Source organism: Microcaecilia unicolor, chromosome 4, assembly GCF_901765095.1.
Source record: "Microcaecilia unicolor chromosome 4, aMicUni1.1, whole genome shotgun sequence".
NCBI lineage: Eukaryota > Metazoa > Chordata > Amphibia > Gymnophiona > Siphonopidae > Microcaecilia > Microcaecilia unicolor.
In genome coordinates, this window is record NC_044034.1 from 355,576,013 (window position 1) to 355,599,550 (window position 23,538).

Sequence of the window (23,538 nt, forward strand, 5' to 3'; positions counted from 1 at the left end):
TGTACGTTTGGGAAGCTCGCCAGGTGCCCTTGGCCTGGATTGGCCGCTGTCGGGGACAGGATGCTGGGCTCGATGGACCTTTGGTCTTTTCCCAGTGTGGCATTACTTATGTACTTATGCCCTCTACTTGGCTCACTTTTATTACATAGAGCAGTGATTTAACCTATTGTGATGTCATAGTGGCTCATTCCACCAATAAGAGCCAACCTCATTAGTGATGTCACAATGGCTTGATTGTATAGAATGTTTGTACGTTTGGGAAGCTCGCCAGGTGCCCTTGGCCTGGATTGGCCGCTGTCGTGGACAGGATGCTGGGCTCGACAGACCCTTGGGGTCTTTTCCCAGCGTGGCATTGCTTATGTACTTATACCTGCTCTTGAACAAGTTATAGGTTTTTACTTTATTTGAGGTATCATCCATTATTTGATAATAAATATTTACAAAGCAAGACCAGTCAATCACAGGGTGGGGGGGAAGGGAGGCTTGGGGCATGGTTAGGTCGGGGAGGCAATCGCACCGGCATAGTTTTTGCTTTTTTCAAAACTACTGATTTTTTTTTTTACAGAAAAATACCCACAGAAAAAGCAGGTGCAATCTTTCCCTTTGAGAATTCCTCCTGAGCCTGAAAACTGCCCCCCTGTAGGAGTCCATTATTGTTTTTCATATATTTTCCATTTATAATAAGAGTAACATTAATTGTCTATCCACTCCTACCCTAGCTGAGATAATATTTAACCATCTCTGACCTCATGTGCAACTTTCTTTAAATTGGTTGCCTTACTTTCTAACTCCTCTTACTGTCTTACCTATCTATATGTTCCATCTTTGCTTATACCAGTGGCGTAGTTACGTGGGGCCTGAGGGGGCCGGCGAACCCGCCCCCGCCGCCGCCTACCTTTACTTTTGCTGGCGGGGGATCCCACTCCCCGCCAGCCGACGTCTGTTCTCTGAGTCTGACGTCCTGCACGTACAATTACGTGCAGGACGTCAGCAAACAAATTGAAGAGCAGGAAGCGACTGAGAAGAAGACGTCGGCTGGCGGGGAGTGGGATCCCCCGCCAGCAAAAGTAAAGGTAGGCTGCAGCGGCGGCGGGTTCGCGGCGGGAGGGGGGGCGGCAATGTCAGCGGTGGGGGGACGTCGTCGGAGGGAGGGCTAAAATGTGCCCCCTCCCCCCGGGCTCTGGACCCCTCCCCCACGGAAGGCTGGCTACGCCCCTGGCTTATACCCTTCACTGTCTATTAAAATGTTCTATTTCGTATTGTGTTGGCATTGTAAGTAGTAAACTATGCCATACTTTGTACTGTTATTTGAATATTTTTACTGCTGTAATTGCCTATTGCTCATGTTTGATCTATTCTTACTGTACACTGCCTTGAGTGAATTCTTTCAAAAAGGCGGTAAATAAATCCTAATAAATAAATTGTTCGGGTGGTTTCCACCGTGGTATGTGTGGACAGCACCTGATGGGTTCTACGAGAACTGTCTCTCCCTTATCCTGATCTCCGGACGTTATTTCAAGGAGTGTCTTGTTTTATGGCTCAAATGTTCAAGCTGTTCTTTGTGCCTCCAGAAGGATGAGGTGGAAGCTAAGGCCCAGGAGGCCGCAGAGAGCCTGCGCCTGGAGAGGGAGCAGATCATGCAACAGATTGAACAGGAAAGGCTGGAGAGGAAGAAGGTAAAGTCTGTGTGTGGCCATAACATAAACCTGGGTAAGGCAAGTCAGGAAAAGACCCAGTGACCTGCAGCCTCACTCAAAGCCCCCTGTCTTCCCATCACCGACACCCTGTACTTCCCATCAGACTTGTATAGGGACACGTCTCTTTTGGTGAGCTGAGAAAGTGTAGGCGGTGCAGGACAGGTGTTGTGTACCAGGACTATTGGAGTGGAGGAGTGGCCTAGTGGTTAGGGTGGTGGGCTTTGGTCCTGGGGAACTGAGGAACTGAGTTCGATTCCCACTTCAGGCACAGGCAGCTCCTTGTGACTCTGGGCAAGTCACTTAACCCTCCATTGCCCCATGTAAGCTGCATTGAGTCTGCCATGAGTGGGAAAGCACAGGGTACAAATGTAACAAAAATAAAATAGATACTATTGGAGATTCTACATGGAATGTTGCTACTATTGGAGATTCTACATGGAATGTTGCTATTCCACTAGCAACATTCCATGTAGAAGGCTGCGCAGGCTTCTGTTTCTGTGAGTCTGACGGCCTGCACATACGTGCAGGACATCAGACTCACAGAAGCAGAAGCCTGCGCAGCCACATTGGTGATCTGCAAGGGCCGACTTCTACATGGAATGTTGGAATAGCAACATTCCAAGTAGAATCTCAAATAGTAGCAACAGTAGAGGAGTGGCCTAGTGGTTAGAGTGGTGGACTTTGGTCCTGGGGAACTGGGTTGGATTCCCACTGCAGGCACAGGCAGCTCCTTGTGACTCTGGGCAAGTCACTTAACCCTCCATTGCCCCATGTAAGCCGCATTGAGCCTGCCATGAGTGGGAAAGCACAGGGTACAAATGTAACAAAAATAAAATAGAAACTATTGGAGATTCTACATGGAATGTTGCTATTCCATTAGCAACATTCCATGTAGAAGTGCGCAGGCTTCTGTTTCTGTGAGTCTGACGTCCTGCATGTACTTGCAGGATGTCAGACTCACAGAAGCAGAAGCCTGCGTGGCCACATTGGTGATCTGCAAGGGCCGACTTCTACATGGAATGTTGCTAGTGGAATAGCAACATTCCATGTAGAATTTCCAATAGTAGCAACAGTGGAGGAGTGGCCTAGTGGTTAGGGTGGTGGACTTTGGTCCTGAGGAACTGAGTTCAATTCCCACTTCAGGCACAGGCAGCTCCTTGTGACTCTGGGCAAGTCACTTAACCCTCCATTGCCCCATGTAAGCCGCATTGAGCCTGCCATGAGTGGGAAAGCGCGGGGTACAAAACAATAATAATATCACTGGCAGTATCATAACAAGAGAATGAAAGTGGAAAACAATTCTACCCAGGAATGATGAAGAGATGCAGGTGGATCTGAAATACCTATAACCCCCCCCCCCCCCCCCCCCCCCACATACACACTCACACACTCTTGTCAGATTTCTCATGTCCTGAAAACTTGACTACTGCTAGGGTTCTTGTGACACCATTCTGAACCTGGCACCAGCAGGAGTGACTGGGGTTTGCGTCTGCCTCCAACACATTAGACCACAAGAGATAACTTGAGCTATGTCCAGAGGGGCCTGTGGGGGTGGGATGTATTTCTAGGGGATCCAGGGAGACCCTGGGAGGGGATGGTAGTGGGACTAGAAATGACCACTTGGAATGTGTTTTTCCTGGGGGGGAGGGGGGCTCACGGAGGTTTGGGGTATCTTTGGCGGAGGAACCCAGGACACCCATTATATTTTTAACTACTCCAGTCCCCTTTAAGACATGCTCCTCAGAAGCATCGGGTCGCATGTTAGTGGCTTGATGCTCCTACAGAGCAATAATATGTAAACTGCTTTAATTGTACCACAGAAAGACTGTGTATAAATGATCTAATAAAAATAATGCAGTTTCTGAGGTTGATTGCAAGTTGCATTATTCCTTCACTGTGGGAATTGCTAACTGCGTTATTGTAGATTTAGTGCAGTGGTTCTCAACCCAGTCCACGTTGTACACTGAGCCAGTCAGGTTTTCAGGACATCCACAATTAATATGTATGAGAGGAGACCTAAATGGACTTGGGAAAATCCACTGCTTATTTCTAGGATAAGCAGCGTAAAATCTGTTTTACTCTTTTGGGATCTCGCCAGGTACTTGTGACGTGGATTGGCCACTGTTGGAAACAGGATGCTGGGCTTTATGGACCTTTAGTCTGTCCCAGTGTGACAATGCTTATGTTATGCATACAACGGAGGCAGTGCACGCAGCAGTCTCTCTCATGCATACTCAATGTGGATACGCTGAAAACCTGACTGGCTGGATGTGCCCCAAGGAGGTTTGATTGACAAATGAAGGTGGGAGCGTGGTTGGTCCATTATCTGGCCTGTAGGCGGAGCTTGCTGCCATGCAAAATAATGTATTTTTGAGTGTATCAAGATGGAGGCTGTGTGGTAGGGAAGCAATTAAACCTCCTTGGGTGTACATGGCTTTAGCCTTCTCACGTGACACTATGCTGGGGACTGCGTCACTTTAAACAGATATGATGTCCATTTGAAGTTATGTGGAGTACAGATTGTACTGCTGAAAATCCATGTGCAATTTTAGATAAATCGTAGCCATTTAGGGGCAGATGATTAAAACGCCGGCGCTATTCTGAATAGCGCCAGAAAAAATAGCACTGGAACAGCGTAGAACAGCACCCTAATGCGCAGAGCTAATGAGATACAAATATAGGCGCACTCATAGCTTTGAGCATTAGGGAGGTCAGCGGGAGGATTGTGCTTGGTGCATGCGCAGAAGAGTTCAGTGCTTAGCGCTTGTGCCTAGAAAAACCCGAATGTGAAGCACACGTTGGGGTCCGTTTTCTGCAGCCTAAATATAAGCATTTAATTTTTTCTTTTTCTAGATGCTTATATTTAGATGCAAGTAGCAGACGCCAATGTGCACCTGTGTGGTGTTTTTTATAAGTACATAAGTACATAAGTAGTGCCATACTGGGAAAGACCAAAGGTCCATCTAGCCCAGCATCCTGTCACCGACAGTGGCCAATCCAGGTCAAGGGCACCTGGCACGCTCCCCAAACGTAAAAACATTCCAGACAAGTTATACCTAAAAATGCGGAATTTTTCCAAGTCCATTTAATAGCGGTCTATGGACTTGTCCTTTAGGAATCTATCTAACCCCTTTTTAAACTCCGTCAAGCTAACCGCCCGTACCACGTTCTCCGGCAACGAATTCCAGAGTCTAATTACACGTTGGGTGAAGAAAAATTTTCTCCGATTCGTTTTAAATTTACCACACTGTAGCTTCAACTCATGCCCTCTAGTCCTAGTATTTTTGGATAGCGTGAACAGTCGCTTCACATCCACCCGATCCATTCCACTCATTATTTTATACACTTCTATCATATCTCCCCTCAGCCGTCTCTTCTCCAAGCTGAAAAGCCCTAGCCTTCTCAGCCTCTCTTCATAGGAAAGTCGTCCCATCCCCACTATCATTTTCGTCGCCCTTCGCTGTACCTTTTCCAATTCTACTATATCTTTTTTGAGATACGGAGACCAGTACTGAACACAATACTCCAGGTGCGGTCGCACCATGGAGCGATACAACGGCATTATAACATCCGCACACCTGGACTCCATACCCTTCCTAATAACACCCAACATTCTATTCGCTTTCCTAGCCGCAGCAGCACACTGAGCAGAAGGTTTCAGCGTATCATCGACGATGACACCCAGATCCCTTTCTTGATCCGTAACTCCTAACGCGGAACCTTGCAAGACGTAGCTATAATTCGGGTTCCTCTTACCCACATGCATCACTTTGCACTTGTCAACATTGAACTTCATCTGCCACTTGCACGCCCATTCTCCCAGTCTCGCAAGGTCCTCCTGTAATCGTTCACATTCCTCCTGCGACTTGACGACCCTGAATAATTTTGTGTCATCGGCGAATTTAATTACCTCACTAGTTATTCCCATCTCTAGGTCATTTATAAATACATTAAAAAGCAACGGACCCAGCACAGACCCCTGCGGGACCCCACTAACTACCCTCCTCCACTGAGAATACTGGCCACGCAATCCTACTCTCTGCTTCCTATCTTTCAACCAGTTCTTAATCCATAATAATACCCTACCTCCGATTCCATGACTCTGCAATTTCTTCAGGAGTCTTTCGTGCGGCACTTTGTCAAACGCCTTCTGAAAATCCAGATATACAATATCAACCGGCTCCCCATTGTCCACATGTTTGCTTACCCCCTCAAAAAAATGCATTAGATTGGTGAGGCAAGACTTCCCTTCACTAAATCCGTGCTGACTTTGTCTCATCAGTCGCATGGCCGCTTTAAATTTAGACGCAGAACAAGAACGCCAATCTATGTTTCACGTTTGGGTCTGCTGTTTCTCACAACCAGCACTCAAGGGCTTGCACGGGCTTCCTTCTGCTTCCGAAAGCATTCGAAACTGATAAGATTTAGCAGAAAGAATCATATGAGAAGCATGAGAATCATAGGAAATCCTCTCGTCCAACACCTTAATGCCTACTCGGATATGGCAATGAAGCTACAAAGTAGTAAATTTAACACAAATTGGAGAAAAGTTTTCTTCACTCAACATGTAATTAAACTCTGGAATTTGTTGCCAGAGAATGTGGTAAAGGCGGTTAGCTTAGCGGGGTTTAAAAAGGGTCTGGACGGCTTCCTAAAGGAAAAGTCCATAGATCATTATTAAATTGACTTGGGAAAATCTGCTGCTTATTTCTGGGATAAGTATCATAAAATGTATTGAACTTTTCTCGGATCTTGCCACGTATTTGTGACCTGGATTGGCCACTGTTGGAAACAGGATACTGGGCTTGATGGACCTTTGGTCTGTCCCAGTGTGGCAATACTTATGTACTTATGGCGTTATTTTTTACAGCTCTATGGTACCTTTGTTTCGGGCGCACTTTTCTGATCATTGGGGTGGAATAAAAAATGACCTTATTTAAATGAGCTTGACAACATTTGCATGCTACTTTATGTTAAGGCCTGGTGCACTCGTTGTGTGCTGCGCTAGATCCCTCTGATCGTTCTGCGCTGGTAAATGTCGGTGCTAGTATGGCACTAATGACCTCTAGCACTCACGTTTACTTTTGATCATTGGCATCTTTAAGTTTTATACTTCCAGTTTATGCATTTGTACTTAAATGCATAATTTTCAGTGCAGCCCCAAACCAAGTCTCATTTTAAAACCAATCTGCCCGAATTAGCTGGCCGCTGACTGGTTAAATCGCTCGCTGCTAATATTCAACTGCACTTAACCTGTTAAGTGTCGCTGAATATTGCATTTAGCGCCGAACACACAGTTGGTTATGTTGGGTCTTCGGGGGCGGAGTCGGCACTTGGCTGCTTAAGTGCTGATAGTCATCACTTGGGACCATGGGTGTAGCTACGTGGGGCCAAGGGGGCATGGGCCCCACAGATTATGCCCTGGCCCCCTCTACATTTGACCCCCCCCTGCCTCCGCCTGCCCCCCGCTGCATCATCAGGTACCTTGTTTGTTGGCGGGGGTCCCCAATCCCCGCCAGCAGGAGAGTCTTCTTCAGCGCCAGTCGACTCCGGCGCCTTTGTTGTGTGATCATCTGTTTCTGACGCCTTATGTCCTGCACCGTGCATGTAGCCCCGTGCAAGACGTAAGGCGTCAGAAACAGAAGATCACACAACGAAGGCACCAGAGTCGACCAGCGCTGAAGAAGACTCCGGCTGGCGGGGATTGGGGACCCCCGCCAGCAAACAAGGTACCTGATGCGGTGGCGGGGGGGGTTTGCGGTTGCGGTGATAGGGGGGGGGGTCGGCAGCTAAACAGTGACTCCCCACCTCTGGCTCTGGCCCCCCTCCCGCCGAGGTCTGGCTATGCCCCTGCTTGGGACCTCATCAATGTCTATCCTATCATTATGTGGAAACCCTCAGTCACTGAAGCGATGAATATCAACATAAGCAGCTATGTGTTAGCCGGCTTAAAAATAGTCAGATATTCAAAGTCAAAGCCCGCACAGGTCCCCGGCTTTGAATATCCAGGAATAACGCCATCAGCGGTGAGCAAAACACTAACCACCGAAGGCTGAATTTTGACACCAATGACTTTGGCCAATTAGCAACTTAAACAGTCAGTTATCCACATATAGACGAGAGAGTTTTTCATAGTGGCACAGCTGCTGACCAAGTCAGTGCTTCTAACATCGATCTGAGTGTTATTGGAGTTATAAAAATTGTCCACTTCCTGTTTTTCCTTTGTAGAAGGAAGGGCAGACATAGAGCGAGTGATCCTTTTAGGAGCAGTTTTCCAGGCTTTGCTGGGATTCAGTCAGTAATGAGTTGGTTGTTCTGATTCTTCTTTTGCAGAGAATAGAGGAAATCATGAAGCGAACAAGAAAGGGAGATGGACCAGAGGGAAAGGTACAGAACACACTGCTGCACCTAGATTTCCTCTCTCGTAATCCCTCCCTTCAGTGATTGTGCTCCTCCCCCACACCCCATCTCTCTCCCATTGTACAGCCTCATTCCTGATATCATAATAATGTTTGGTGGGTCATGTTCTGTAGGAAGCAGTGAGTAATTTAAACTGTGTCCAGAAGTGGTGCCATGCTGGGGAAACAGTGAATGACTTGAACTGTGTTCAGAACACTGCCATGCTGGGGAAACAGTGAGTGATTTAAAACTGTGTCCAGGAATCAGGCCATGCTGGGGAAACAGTGAATGATTTAATCTGTATCCAGAAACTGTGGCCGGCGGAGGAGAAGGAACAAGGGGTGATATGTGCTGTAACCAAGGACTGCGTCTGGAAGAGGAAATGGCTTAGGCCTTGCTGATGGAATAAAGCGGTTTTAAGCATATTTTTGGAGTCTGCTTCTGGGAGTTCTGTGTCCAGGGAAAGGCCCTTCCAGGGTCACCCGAGTTCATACCTGCAGGAAGGCCTGAAGGTGGGGGCCTGCTGACAATGTGCTGCTGTCTAAAAACCTTTCTAAACGTTTTAGTTTATGCTGTAATGCCCATCAGCTCTCTTAGAATGGACAGTCATTGAATATATGCTTTAAGAACAGAAAGAGGCCTGATTAAATTTGTGGGCACACATCTTGGGGTCCCTCTGTGTAAGTGGGCGACTGTTCCATGGGTGGTGCCAGCTCTGTGGGTGCTTGAGCACCTCCAGTATTGAAAGAATGTGTTTACTTTGTTCAGAAAAGGGTAATTTCCATTGGATTTGGCACCCCCAAATCATTTTGAAAAGTTGGTCCTATGCAGTGGTGTGCTGGAGCCGGCTCGCACCGACTCGCAAGAGCTGGTTGTTAATTTTTGTAGCATTTTGTGAGCCGGTTGTTCAGGCAAGGGCGAGCCGGTTTGCCTCTCCTCCCCCCCGAGTCGCAGGGCCCCAGCACATACCTGAAGGCAGCCGCCCTGGTGGTCTAGTGGGTTCTTTGGGGCAGGAAAGATCCCCTATCTTTCTGCCCGCTGCCAACGCTGACCCTCCCGCTGAGGCATTGCTCTTTAAAGATGGCTGCCGAGACTTCCAACACTGGCCTCACGAGACTTCTGCTGGAGTCTTGTGAGGCCACCCTTGTAAGTCTCGGCAGCCATTTTAAAGATGATGCGGCAGTGGGAGGGTCAGTGCCGGCAGCAGGCAGAAAAGACTGGGGATCTTTCCTGCCCCTAAGAATCCACTAGACCACCAGGGTAGCTGCCTTCAGGTATGTGCTGGGACCCTGTGGCTCAGGGGACTGGGGGAGGAGGTCTGGAATAGGGGAGTGGGGAATGTGGGGAGGATTCAGTAAAAAAAAAGTTGTATTTTCAAACATGCCAGCTTGTGCATATGGATGTACACAGAGGAAGTATAATAAGGGAATAACTTTTCATAGGCAGAGTAGTAATTTGTTATAAATCGTAATCGGTGTGTCATTTGGAGGGGCTGGTTATAGGGACACCCTAACCCTGTTATTGGTGCAGAGATTTTTTTTTCTGCTGGTAAAGTGCTTCTAAAACAGATATCATGTTATGAGAATCAGGTGCTCAATACTCAGAGTTTCTATCTACTTATTTACAGCATTTTGTACCACATCCTATATAATAATTCTCACCTCCAACATTCTGAGGCTACCTGGAACGTGGATCATGTTGGAGTAGATAATAGTGATGTCACACAACCCACACCAGATTGGCCAGTAGAAGGGAGAGGGGCGGAGCCACGATACAGGGAGCAGCGAATCAGCACAACACGGGGAATGCACAGCAGCAGGAACAGAAGCCTCTCTCACACACTCACTCTCTCAAACATACACACTCGGAGGAAAACCTTGCTAGCGCCCGTTTCCTTTCAAACAGAAACGGGCCTTTTTTACTAGTTAAACATGAATTAGATTGGAACCTTGGAGCATTTAAAATCTTTTTTTTTTTCTTTTGCTGGGGGCCTCTGCGCTCCTCCCCAAAATTGCAGCGCTGGCTATACCCAGGGAGAGAGCCTGTTGTTAAAAATTTACCAGCACACCACTGGTCCTATGCCTCTATGGGCTAGATGTTCATCTTTGGCTCATTCATGCTGTTATTTCGCTATTTCCCCCTTGCCCTAGGACTGATTTATTTACATTTCCATTTGTTTGTGAGCCAGAGCGGCTGACGTCTTGACTTCAATTTTGCTAAAGCTTTATCTTTTATAGAAGGAAGAGTCAAAGCTGCAGACTGAGTCGTCCCTGTGTTCTGAAAAACAAATTGCTACTACAGCCTACAGTGAGACAGGTAAGAACAGACAGATGTGACTTCAGTGTCCGTTTTCACAGTTTCACGTGCTACAGATTATTGGGGCAATACCTGCAAGAACTCCCTCTCAAGTTTTATTTGATAAAAGTAATTGTATTTGGTGCTGTCAATCCAGCCTTAATTGCTACAGATGTTAAGTGCTTTATTTAAGAAATTACAAGTTGGACTGGCAAGAGTTTTATTTGCTCTTTTTAAGGAAGGTTTTCTTTGCCTATGATTAGAATGTTGAGTAAGGGAAGACCTTAAAGAAGTAAAAGCTCTATCCTGCTCACTGAGGCTTTTTTCCTTCCTCAATTAATATATGCCATGATATTTAAGTGACTGTGAGGAGTATTTTCAAAGCTCTACCTATGGAACTTTATAAGTCTAAGTGCTTTGAACAGTGGCATTCCGTGGTTGCCTGACACCCAGGGCGGATCGCCACTGCTCATCCCCCTTCCCCCCCCCCCCGGATGCAGGGCAACATGGCATGGCACCCCCCACACCACACAGTCCCCACTTGCCTTCCAAGTTCCAGCTCCGTCCACCCCAGCGTGGCGCCTCGCATCTGCAGCGCTGCTGTAAAAAGAAGAAAATCGCCTCGTCGTCGGCCCTTCCCTCACTGTGCCCCGCCCTCGAGGAAATAGGAAATTATGTCACAGGGCGGGACACAGTGAGGGAAGGGCCGACGACGAGGCGATTTTCTTCTTTTTACAGCAGCGCTGCAGATGCGAGGCGCCACGCTGGGGTGGACGGAGCTGGAACCTGGTTGGTAGGTGGGGACTGCGTCGGGGGAGGGGAGGTGGACGGAGCTGGAACCTGGTTGGCAGGTGGGGACTGCGAGGGGGGGGTGTGGGGGAGGCAGTTCCATGCCAAGGGGGGGGGGTGTGGATGGACGGGGTGGAGCACCCCCCCCCCCACCCGTTGACACCCGGGGTGGACCGCCCCCATCGCTCCGCCCTTGCTACGCCACTGGCTTTGAAAATAAGCCCCAAAGTATATAGTGAAGGTATTTTGTGGTAACCTGTTAATTTTACCATACGCTTCACAGGGATTTGTGATAAGTTTTTAATAAGAACTTTGCTGTGGACTTTGCATCCTCTTCCGTGGCAACATTTTCATGAAATAGCAAAAAGTTCCATTTTTTAACCTATAATATTATGTGCAGAATGACTCCTCCCACCTCCCCCCTTTTGCAGGTCCATAGTCATCGGCATGGGCAGTCCAAAGCAGAATCCATACTGCAGTCCCTTTGTGACTGAGATTAACCCCTTCCAGGCTGAGCCAAGCACAAGCAGCAATGCTGCATGTAGGCTCAAGTCATTTGTCTGGAGGTTGTGGTCATATCTGGTCCCTTAGATGTTCACCATCTCTGCCGTTTAATGTTCTGAATGCGTGGCTTCATAAGTGGAATGACACTAAGAGGTAAAATGCCCGGGGAAGGAGGAGGGCGGTATGCAAGCTCCGCCTCAGGCAGCATCTTACATAAGTACATAAGTATTGCCATACTGGAAAAGACCAAAGGTCCATGAAGCCCAGCATCCTGTTTCCAACAGTGGCCAATCCAGGTCACAAATACCTGGCAAGATCCCAAAAATGTACAAAAACATTTTATACTGCTTATCCCAGAAATAGTGGATTTTCCCCAAGTCCATTTAATAACGGTCTATGCACTTTTCCTTTAGGAAGCCGTCCAAACCTTTTTAAAACTTCGCTAAGCTAACCGCCTTTACCACATTCTCTGGCAACGAATTCCAGAGTTTAATTATACGTTGAGTGAAGACAAATTTTCTCCGATTCGTTTTAAATTTACTTGCTTTGGGCTGGCCCTGGGCTTCTTCATTATGCATTTTAATACGCTGTATGCTGATTTCTACCAAAGGGCTAACCAGGGGCTGGTGGGCCTGATAGTCAGTTGGCAGCACTCAGCGTTTTGCTGATTACCACCGGCGTTATGCCTGAAAATTCAACACCAGGTCATGTCCAGGCTTCAGCATTGACTTTCCAGGTTTGCAACATTTAGTACTTAACTAGCTATGAGGCACGACATAAAGATAGGACTGACCGGCACTTAACCAGCCAAATGCTGACTCCGTCCCCAGAACACCCTCAAAATAACCGATTTTCAGTTCAGCACTAACTGGACACTTCCAGTGGCTCTAGCTGGTTAAATACCCTTGAAAATGACTGGTTAGCCCGAACAGGTGATTAACCGTTCAGGAGCCATTTCTGGCCGGTTAAATCGCTTTGAATATCGACCCAGGCATGTCTAACAATTACGCTCCTGCAGTTACAACAGCCCAGGGCTTTTTTTGAGGGGGTACTGAGTACCGGCACCTTTCCCACTGTCTGCTGAACTTGACCCATGGTTCTTGTATTTTCATGAAAGAGCTCAGGTTCTATATACAAATTCTACCTTGTCAGTGGCGTACCAAGGGGGGGGGGGCGGTTGGGGCGGTCCGCCCCGGGTGCACGCCGCTGGGGGGTGCCGCGGCGCGCGCCTGTCGGCTCCGAGTTCGCTAACTTCGCTCGTTCGCTGCTGCTCCCTCTGCCCCAGAACAGGTTATTTCCTGTTCCGGGGCAGAGGGAGCTGCAGTGAACGAGCGAAGTTAGCGAACTCAGAGCCGACAGGCGCGCACGCGGCACCCCCCCCCCCAGCGGCGTGCACCCGGGGGGGTGTCATTTTGCAGGGGGGGCACGCTGCACCCGGGGGGGGGGGCGCATCGGCGATCCGCCCCGGGTGCCATCCAGGCTAGGAACGCCACTGTGCCTTGTCATAGATTCTATGACTGGTTGCAGGGGTCCTAGCTATTGTGGGGTGAGACCCTCAATGATCACTCCACCCCTGAAGGGTGGCCTGGCATTTGAGTACCGGCACCTTTTTTGCTAGACAAAATGCACTGCAACAGCCATAGAGCTGGCATAAGGGCAGGCACCTAAATCTGGTAGTCCCACTCATGTCTCGCTCCTGTGTACCCCCACCCCCCTTGGTGTTATTTTTCATTGCAAAGAAAAGTCAAAACCTTGAATACTGGAATCCTTTACACAGATATCTTGAATGGGGTCGTATGCTTGACTTGATTTAAACAAATCTTCAAGAAACAAATAAATCCACATTGAATAAAATTTGATTTAGGCGCTAAATAAGCTGGGTTTCTTTTCCTCACCTATGCTGAGAGTTCTTATATTTCGTGCCTGATCGGGTAACCCTGGATACAGGTAAGTCACATTTCCACTTGGGTTGGGTTCTTTCTGTTGAGCCTCCTCCAAAGACTTTTGACATTTAGAAGTTGCAGCACTGAGGTCGGTGTTAGTACTGAAAGAGACCTTTTTTTTTTTTTTATACATGTCTGCCATGATTTACCATACTACCTGTTCTGCAAGTCTTTGTTAGGAATGGATGTTCAGGTTGATGGCCTGTGGTTTTCTTGCTTTTGCAGTGAAAGTTAATGGACTGATGGCTCATCAGGGGAACCAAGGCTTGGGTGATGCTCATACCGGAACTGCAGCGGTGTTTTCTGGTGGGCTTAAGCCAACTTCTGGTGTGATGTACCTACAGAACATGAATGACACAACAGATGAGGTTCAGGCTATGGATGTGAGGTATGTTCATGTCAGGGCCAGTCCAAGAGTATTGGGCACCCTTGTATTCCCCCCTAGGGTTACCATATGTCCGGATTTACCCGGACATGCCCTCTTTTCGAAGACATGTCCGGACGGGCCTTGCCAGTCTGCCCGTTTGTCCGGATTTCTGGACAAACGGGCGGGCGGCAGGCCTATCCTAGCCTCCCCTTCCTTACTATCTACTGCCCTGGTGGTCTAGTGACCTCTTCGGGGCAGGAAAGAGCAAAAGCTGGAGATGCACAAGTGACTCACCCGAGTTGGAACCCAAGAGGAAATGAATTGCACGACAGCCAGGTATTATTGAGACTACTGCAAACGTCCAAGTGCTCGTCAGGGATGTCCTTTTTTTGTTTTTGTGAGTGAAGGACGTCCGTGTCATGCACTTTAGAAGGACGTCCCTGACAAGCACTTGGACATTTTTTTTTCAAGATTGTCGTCCTTCTCAGACGTTTTTTTTAATCATCTCTCTATATAAAAGGCACCACCAACGTTCTATGAAGCCTCCAGCCGGAAGTGTGAAGGGGGAGAGATATCCGGTTTCCCCATGAGTCTGCCCCGCCCTCGCTCTCTCTGTAACAGTAAAGGAAAACACAGCAAAGCACGAAATCAAATCGCTCTCTCTGTAACAGTGAAGGACTCAGAGGGGGGAGGGGAGAGAGGGCAGAGGGCAGGGACACACACACTACCACATGCACACAGAAGAGAACCTTGCTAGCCCCCGTTTCATTTGCATCAGAAACTGGGCTTTTTTACTAGTTTATTTATAATTTTTCATTTTACAAGGGTCACTTGCAAACAGTAATACAGAGATGATTGCACATTAATACAAGATAAGAAGAAAATAATCCCAACTAGATATATGGATTATATACAACCTTTCTCTTTCTTAGACCACAAAGTGAAGAAAAAAAGGGAGAGTGAAATAAGACAAGGAGATCAATTAAACGGTAAACAGAAAAAAAGAAAACATGGTATTAACCTGATTATCCCCAGATATTACTCATTTAATTCATTATTCCACATTGATCATCTGGTTGGCTTCTTCAAGACCAAATACGGTGTATAGTCAATTCATTTCATTGAGAACATACTTATTGTCCAGATTTTAGTTAGAAATAATACATCTGATTACATTCTCCGTCTTTTAAAAACCAGAAATTATTTAACAGTACATATACTTAAGTCTCCAATTCAAATCCCACTGATTAAAGCCATCCCAGTTTTCACAGGCTTCACCCCTTTCGAAGTAATAATTAAGGAAATATTTCTGAGGAAAACTGTAGGAGTCATACCTGGAACTCTGGGAAAAACAATAATCTCGACATTAATCATCCACGATAACATCCACCTTATCATTCAAAGTTTCTGGTCCATTATCATTTTCAGGATCATAACCACTTCTAGCTTGTGTAGAACTTCATTTATTATATCAATTTTTCACTCTCAAAGGGTTCAGTCAAATTGTCCATGTGACTGTCCAATAAGATTATATCTGAAACAAAGTTATTTACTACCGTCGTCAGGTCCCGAAGCGCCTTCCAGATGACATTCAATGTAACCTCCACGGAAGCCAAAAACTCCAAGGTGATTTCTCTTGAGGTGTTTAGGAGTGGTTCCGCCGATTCAGGTTCTGCTGTAAACATCCTCCGTTTCAGCATATGCCTCTAACTCACTCCTCCACTCCTTTGGACATGGTAGTTGAATAATTCGGGAGTGATGGAGTTGTTTTTCCAGGTCCAAGAGCATCGACGCTCCTTTGCCAACACTAATCAAAGGACTCGCCGACCCTTTCATCTGTGGGCAGTTCGATGCACAGTGGTCCCGCACTTGCTGCTCAGGGGACAAAACGCTGGCCATCAGCGGCTGACCGCCGGTTGTTCCCTTCCTCTCAGTTAAGGAAAGTGCAATTGCAGAGAGAGAATTTACATAAAGAAGACAAAACTTCAGAGGGCAGCTGGGCCGCTGGGCATACGAACTTCAGGTCACCATCTTACCACTCTCCCAGTTTGGGACACTCGTCTGGTTTCTCCTCAGAGGCCTGTCTGATGTGGGTAACCCTTCAGCATAGCCCTCTGAGTCATTGACTTCTCAGACGTTTTAATCTGTCTCCCCGTTTTTTTTTACTCACTTTGCTGACATTTTTAAAGGTATGAAATATAAACACACACCACCACCGCCTATCCCTATACGCAGTCCCGCGAGCTGCGCCTTCCGATTCCCTCACAGCAGCCCCAACGAGCGGTGCAGACCTCCTATTAGGTTTTCCACAGTAAGGGGATTGGAAAATGGTAGTGTATCTCATTACAATATGAATTATACACAATATAATACTAATTTGCTAATCTGCATTCCGTTTTCGTTAGCTGCTACCGTGACAGGACAATGCCCTTTTGTGCATGTCCTGGTTTACTACTTGCGTGTTAAACTGGCTAGAACCAGTTTAAAAACCACGTTGCTGGCTCGTTAACTTTAGTGCATCTAGCCCTTGGTCTGTCTCTCTTCCTGCCCCTGTGTGCCAGGACCCAGGTCTCGCGTTAACACGATAACCTGGTCCCAACGCACGAGAGAAGGAGAGAGACAGACCGAGGGAGCAGAACCTTCTGCCTGCCTCCAGAAGACTTGCTGGTGCTCGGCCCCCCTTGGAGGCCAGGCTCAGGGAATGTTGCCCCCCACCCCCCCACCAGGTGGCCCTGCCCATGTGCACTATTTCAAATTTTAGTAAATTTTGGAAACTTGGATAGGAATGTACTGGGTGTGGGACCTGAAGTTATACGGAGAGTGTTGAAACAGAGCTGCCCTCCTGTATAATTTTATACACTTACCCCTAAATCTATAAAAGTCACCAAACATTGCACATTCAAATTTGGGGTGAGTGTCCAATTTGTTCACGCAACTTAATTGAGCCAATTAGTGCCAATAATTGGCTTAACAAGCAATTGGTGCTAATTGAAATCAATTCATATGTCTAAATTTAGGCCTATGATTCATGCTTAAATTTTATGTGTGTCCCGGAAAAGGGAGAGTCGTGGACACAGGGCTTTTTTTGAGGGGGTACTTGGGGGTACTGAGTACTGGCACCTTTTCCATTCTCTGTTAAAATTGACCCACGGACCCCAAGTTTTAATGAAAGAGCTCAGGCTCTACACACCAATTCTGCCTTGTCATAGATTCTGTGACTGGTTGCAAGGGGCCTGGCTATTGTGGGGCGAGTCCTCCAGTGATCCCCCCACCCCTGAAGGGTGGCTTAGCATTTGAGTACCGGCACCTTTTTTGCTAGAAAAAATGCACTGCGTGGACATTTGGGGATGGAGCATGGACATGGGTTTGTGCAATTATAGAATAAGGGAGTTCTGCATATAAATTTAAGTGGGGGCATTTGCTCCACGGTGTTGTTTGATGCAAATGAACAAGCCTAAATTTATTTGTGACCCCTGCGCTTAAGCACTATTCTGGAAACAGCACCTAACGTGAGGCAATGGCTTATAGAATGGTGCTTAAGCATTTTTTTTTTCCACACAGAATTTTGAGGCGTGGCTTATAGAACTCGCCCCTTAGGAGACAGTTTTATAATCTAGACACCCGCATTGTGCCTGTGCATGGGTAAATGTTTAGAATACTGGCAGTTAACGTGCATACGTGTATATTTACCTGAGAAAGCACCAGTAGGATGAGTAAGCATGATTCTGCAAATACCCACTAAACTTACATAAAGAACAGTGCTATGACTAGGCACTCACAGGTGCTTGTCCATTTGCACACGTATGTACAGGGAAAAGTAGCACTCACGCACATAATGTATGCTATTCTGTAAGGGGGGTACGCAGGGGGTCGATATAAGCAGGACTACCACATTCAGATGCCTGTACTTGCCAGCTCTATGGCCACTGTCAATGTGGGCACTTATATATTACATGCCCAGGGAGCAAGAGGCGAGGAGGCAATCCTGGAGCACAGGAGAAAACAGTCGCTCTACTCCCTAATCTACTACCTGAGCCTCGCCTTTGCTCCTGTTGTCCCTGGCCCACTTGCTCCCTCCCTCAGTTTCACTTCTTTTTTTTTTTCTACAAAGTAAGCCTTGGAGAAAGGTCTCTGTGAGGCCTAAGATTACTGGTACTTTAAAAGGGGAAATGGGACTTGATATACTGCCTTTCTGAGGTTTTTGCAACTACATTCAAAGTGGTTTTCATATATTCAGGTACTTATATTGTACCAGGGGCAATGGAGGGTTAAGTGACTTGCCCAGAGTCACAAGGAGCTGCAGTGGGAACTGAACTCAGTTCCCCAGGATCAAAGTCCACTGCACTAACCACTAGGCTACTCCTCCGCCCAAAAGACCTGTAGAGCTCTCTGCTGGAGACAGAGAAGAATGTTGAAAAATCAACACTTTCAAGACATGGTCTGTATTGGAGGGTTGACAAGAAGGAAGCCACTGTTGAAGGAAAGCCATATGATACGCCATGTGATGTTTGCAAAGACACGCTCAAGGGAAGCTGCATGCATGTAGGAGAGAAGGTTTTGTGATCAAAGTGGATCTTTCTGGTCTCAATGGGTGTAAAATACAACGCATCACTACAGTAAAACATGGCGGTGATAGAATTTGCTGTAAGGAATGCTTTGTAGCAGCACGGACAGGAAGGCTTGTAAAAAATCAAGGGAAAGGAGGAAGATGCAAAGTACAGGAAGGTCCTGGAGGAAAACTTGTTTGTCTGCCACAGACCTAGGACCAAGAAGATTCACCTTTCTGCAGGACAATAATTCTAAACCAGTGTTCCCAAACATGTCCTGGGGAAACCCCCCAGCCAGTAAGGTTTTTAGGCTATCCACAATTAATATTCACTAGAGATTGACACGCAATGGAAGAGGTGCGTGCAAATTTCTCTCATGAATATTAATTGTGGATAGCCTAAAAACCTGACTGGCTGGGGGGTTTCCCCAGGACATGTTTGGGAACCACTGACCGATGTGCAAAGCAAAAGCAACAATGGAGTGGCTCAGCAAGAAGAAAGTAAATGTCCTCAAGTGGCCCAGACCCGAATCCAATAGAAAATCCATGACAGAGCTTCAGTATTGCAGTCCGTGGATGATTGACAGCCAACCTGTGCTATTCTACCTAGAAAACATGAGCAAACACTGCACCATGTGCTATGCAAAGTTGGTAGACATGTATCCTAAGTCAGTGGCGTAGCAAGGGGGGGGGGGAGGGGCGGTCCTCCCCGGGTGTCAGCTCGGGAGGGGGGTGCTCCCTGCCAGCTCCCCCCCCCTCGGCGCATCCACACCCCCCCGACCAGCTCCCGCACCCTACCTTTAAAAAGAATATCGGAATCAGAGGCGCAGCACCTCGCGCCTGCCCTGCACGTAAAGGAAATGTGGACCGTCGGGCCTTCCCTTGCTCTATCTGTCCCGCCCTTGCGGAAATAGGAAGTTGCGTCAGCGGAGGGCGGGACAGACAGAGCGAGAGAAGGCCCGACGGTCCACATTTCCTTTACGTGCAGGGCAGGCGCGAGGTGCTGCGCCTCTGATTCCGATATTCTTTTTAAAGGTAGGGTGCGGGAGCTGTTCGGGGGGGGAGGGGGGTGTTGATGTGCCGAGGGGGGGGGGAATGTCATCGTGCTGCATCCGGGGGGGTGCAACGGTGAACCGCCCTGCCCCGGGCGGCAGCCCCCCCTGCTACGCCACTGTCCTAAGTGATTCACAGCTGTTACTGCTGCAGCAGGGGTTTCCATCAAGTGCTGAGTAGAGAAGTGTGAAGGCTTATGCATCAGTACTTTTTGGTTGCAAAACTAAAGGGGAGGGGTGCATAAATTGTGAACTGATGCATTTCCCAAAATAGATACAGTGATACCTCGGTTTTCGTCGATTAATCCGTCCGAAAACAATCGTCGAAATCCGAAACCGACGAAAACCGAGGCAATCATCAGGGGAAGGCTCAAACCCTTCAAAAATCTCTCATGCGCACATCCTGGGCAAAAACAACGCCACACTGAGCAGGAGAACACGTGGGTCGCCCTTTGTTTTCGCAAACTTAGCAGCGAGGTCACTTGGGCACGCCGACGAAATCCGAGGCAACCAACGAAATCAGAGACAAATTTTTCGCAAAAAAAAATAATCGGCGAAATCCGAAACCGATGGTAACCGAAGTCAACGAAAACCAAAGCATTACTGTATTTAGTATGATTAGAACCTTTGGGTTTTTGCATCCATTCATGGCTATTGAGATCTATCATATCTCTCCTTTGCCTTTACCACTGTCTTCCATATTTGTTCCTTGCACAAGGGTAAGGACCAGAGGTCATTCATAGTAACATAGTAACATAGTAGATGACGGCAGAAAAAGACCTGCACGGTCCATCCAATCTGCCCAAGAAGATAAATTCATATGTGCTACTTCTTTATTTGTACTGTCCTCTTCAGGGCACAGACCGTATAAGTCTGCCCAGCACTATCCCTGCCTCCCACCACCGGCTCTGGCACAGACCGTATAAGTCTACCCAGCACTATCCCTGCCTCCCACCACCGGCTCTGGCACAGACCGTATAAGTCTGCCCAGCCCTATCCCCGCCTCCCAACCACCAGCTCTGGCACAGACTGTATAAGTCTGCCCAGCACTATCCTCCCCTCCCAACTACCAGTCCCGCCTCCAACCACCAGCTCTGGCACAGACCGTATAAGTCTGCCCAGCACTATCCCCGCCGCCCAACCACCAGCCCCGGCACAGACCGTATAAGTCTGCCCAGCACTAGTCCCCCCTCCCAACCACCAGCCCCAGCACAGACAGTATAAGTCTGCCCAGCACTAGTCCCGCCTCTCAACCACCAGCCCCGGCACAGACCGTATAAGTCTGCCCAGCTTTATCCCCGCCGCCCAACCACCAGCCCCGGCACAGACCGTATAAGTCTGCCCAGCACTATCCCCGCCGCCCAACCACCAGCCCCGGCACAGACCGTATAAGTCTGCCCAGCACTAGTCCCCCCTCCCAACCACCAGCCCCAGCACAGACAGTATAAGTCTGCCCAGCACTAGTCCCGCCTCTCAACCACCAGCCCCGGCACAGACCGTATAAGTCTGCCCAGCTTTATCCCCGCCGCCCAACCACCAGCCCCGGCACAGACCGTATAAGTCTGCCCAGCACTATCCCCGCCGCCCAACCACCAGCCCCGGCACAGACCGTATAAGTCTGCCCAGCACTATCCCCGCCACCCAACCACCAGCCCCAGCACAGACCGTATAAGTCTGCCCAGCACTAGCCCCGCCTCCCAACCACCATCTCTGCCACCCATTCTAGGCTAAGCTCCTGAGGATCCATTCCTTCTGCACAGGACTCCTTTATGTTTATCCCACGCATGTTTGAATTCCGTTACCGTTTTCATCTCCACCACCTGATATTTCTTGGTGGTGGGGTGGGTGATGATGAGAGAGGAACTGTTAGACTGGTGAGCCTGTAGCTGTCATGTTAATAGTCCAGTGCTCGTAAGGATTGCATGTTTAGGTAATGGGCACTAGGTGGCAGCAGAGGAGGAGGATCTAGCCTCCCAGAGAAGGGTACTGTAGAGTATCACAGCACAGATCATCCTTTCTCTTCTCTTTCATACTTTGCCTGACTGGCATTCTCATGTAACCTCAGCACAGTGACACATTTTGTTTTACTCTGGTATTGGAATTAGTTATGGGGTGGGGAAAATAGGCTCTATTCAAACAATGGGGGGAGACGTATGAATTAGTTAAAACAATGATATTTATTATGAATAGGTGACTCAACACAGCCGTGTTTCGGCGCCGTAGCGCCTTCCTCAGGAGTCTTCCGGAAGTGTTTCAGTCTTTAAAGTGGTTGGCACACTGGGAAAAAAACAATAAGGAATACACAATCCTTTCTTCCAAAGGAGTATTCAATGGTTAGATGGATAACACTCAGGAAGATAATAGCATAAAGGATTGTGTATTCCTTATTGTTTTTTTCCCAGTGTGCCAACCACTTTAAAGACTGAAACACTTCCGGAAGTTCTGGAACAAGTCTCTCCCATTGCTTGAATAGAGCCTATTTTCCCCACCCCTTTTCTGTTTTCTCCCTTTTGTCCTGTGGGGATCAAGTGCACCTCCACACTCCGTGTGGTTTTTCTTTGATTGGAATTAGTTATACCAGTGGAATGCCAAAGCGGACTGAGCTGTCTGGCTTTTCCATCAGAATAAATTAACTTGGGCAATATTTAAGTGTGTGCTTTCTACATTCATAACTGATCAAACAGAGGGTGGAGGCATGTTTACTTCTGAAGCAACACGTTTAGGTGATTTGTGTTCATTCTGAGTGCTAGCTATTTCCGCCATCCAAATCTAGCTAGCTAGTCCTGTTCCTAGAACCAGCGATTTTCCCCCCTAACCTTCACCCCCAGTCTAGCAGCAACAACAAAAAAAAAACAAACAAACCCAAAACAAAACCTGTAGGACCCTGTAGCCCCCCCCCCCCCCCCCCCCAATCTAATGTTTTTATAAAAAATGGAACTCTGCCCTCTGGCTACCCCTTTCCACCTAGGATTCAAAAGGTTCACATGTTCAAATGTATTTGATACACCACATGTAAATACAGCATATTTGAGTAGTTAAAAAAAATAACATAAGAAAAATCTTGAGGAAAGAGTTGCAAAAGGGAAAAAAAACTATGATTACAATAACAGACTTCAGTTTTTAAAAAAATATAAAATACTTTAATAATACAAACAAATTAAAAATATATAAACTACCAGACCTGCAAAATGATTTTTTTTTTTTACCCAAGAGAGCCACCTTATGAATGAGCAGACAATTACCCCCACTCTGCAACAAAAACACCCCATACTTGTCCAGCAGTAGATCCATCGCTGATAGTGGGATGGCGGACCCCGAAAAGCGCTCCAAGTATCTGACCATTGTGGACCAAAAAGAATGAATTTTGGGATATGCCCAAAAGGCATGAAAAAGGGACTTAGTTTGTTGGTTACATTTATAACAAAGAGGGATTTCAATGTCGCCCATATTTAAAGAGTTGTTTTTGAGAGATAAAAGCCCTATAAAATACCCGAAATTGACATTCATGCAGGGCCGCCTCTACAACCAAAGCAGGGATCCTAGCAACCAATCTACCATAATCAAATTCTGCAAATCCATCTCCACGTCGGGTATATTTAAACAAAAGACATTTATATTTTTGAATTTTCCTGTTTCACCTTTTATTTCTACATCAGAACTATTAAAGAAATATTTTCAGGATATTTTAGGGTTGGCAGCAGAAAATCATCCACCAGTAACAAAAACTTATTACATAAAAAGAAAAGTAAGAAATACTGATCAGCCACCTCAAGAAGAAGTGAATCTTACAGAATTTCTAGAGACTTCTATTGAGAAAGAACGTGCAACTTTACTGGTTTCTTTTGCTCTTGAATTAGACAAGATAAATGTGTTGCGGTTATATTTTCATCATATAAATGACTTTTTCATGGGGGAGAAAATTAGTATTTTTCCAGATCTGGCTAAG

At 47.2% G+C, this 23,538-nt stretch overlaps 1 protein-coding gene across 2 annotated transcripts in view; it reads left to right on the forward strand.

The window, feature by feature from the left end:
• MAP7D2 (MAP7 domain containing 2) overlaps nucleotides 1-23,538 on the forward strand; it is a 183,424-nt gene that overhangs the window by 153,081 nt on the left and 6,805 nt on the right. For both annotated transcript variants that reach the window (XM_030202264.1, XM_030202265.1), the window contains 4 exons: nucleotides 1,572-1,676; nucleotides 8,031-8,084; nucleotides 10,334-10,412; nucleotides 13,853-14,015. In XM_030202264.1, the coding sequence (XP_030058124.1) occupies nucleotides 1,572-1,676; nucleotides 8,031-8,084; nucleotides 10,334-10,412; nucleotides 13,853-14,015 (401 nt within the window). The remainder of the gene's footprint in view (nucleotides 1-1,571; nucleotides 1,677-8,030; nucleotides 8,085-10,333; nucleotides 10,413-13,852; nucleotides 14,016-23,538) is intronic.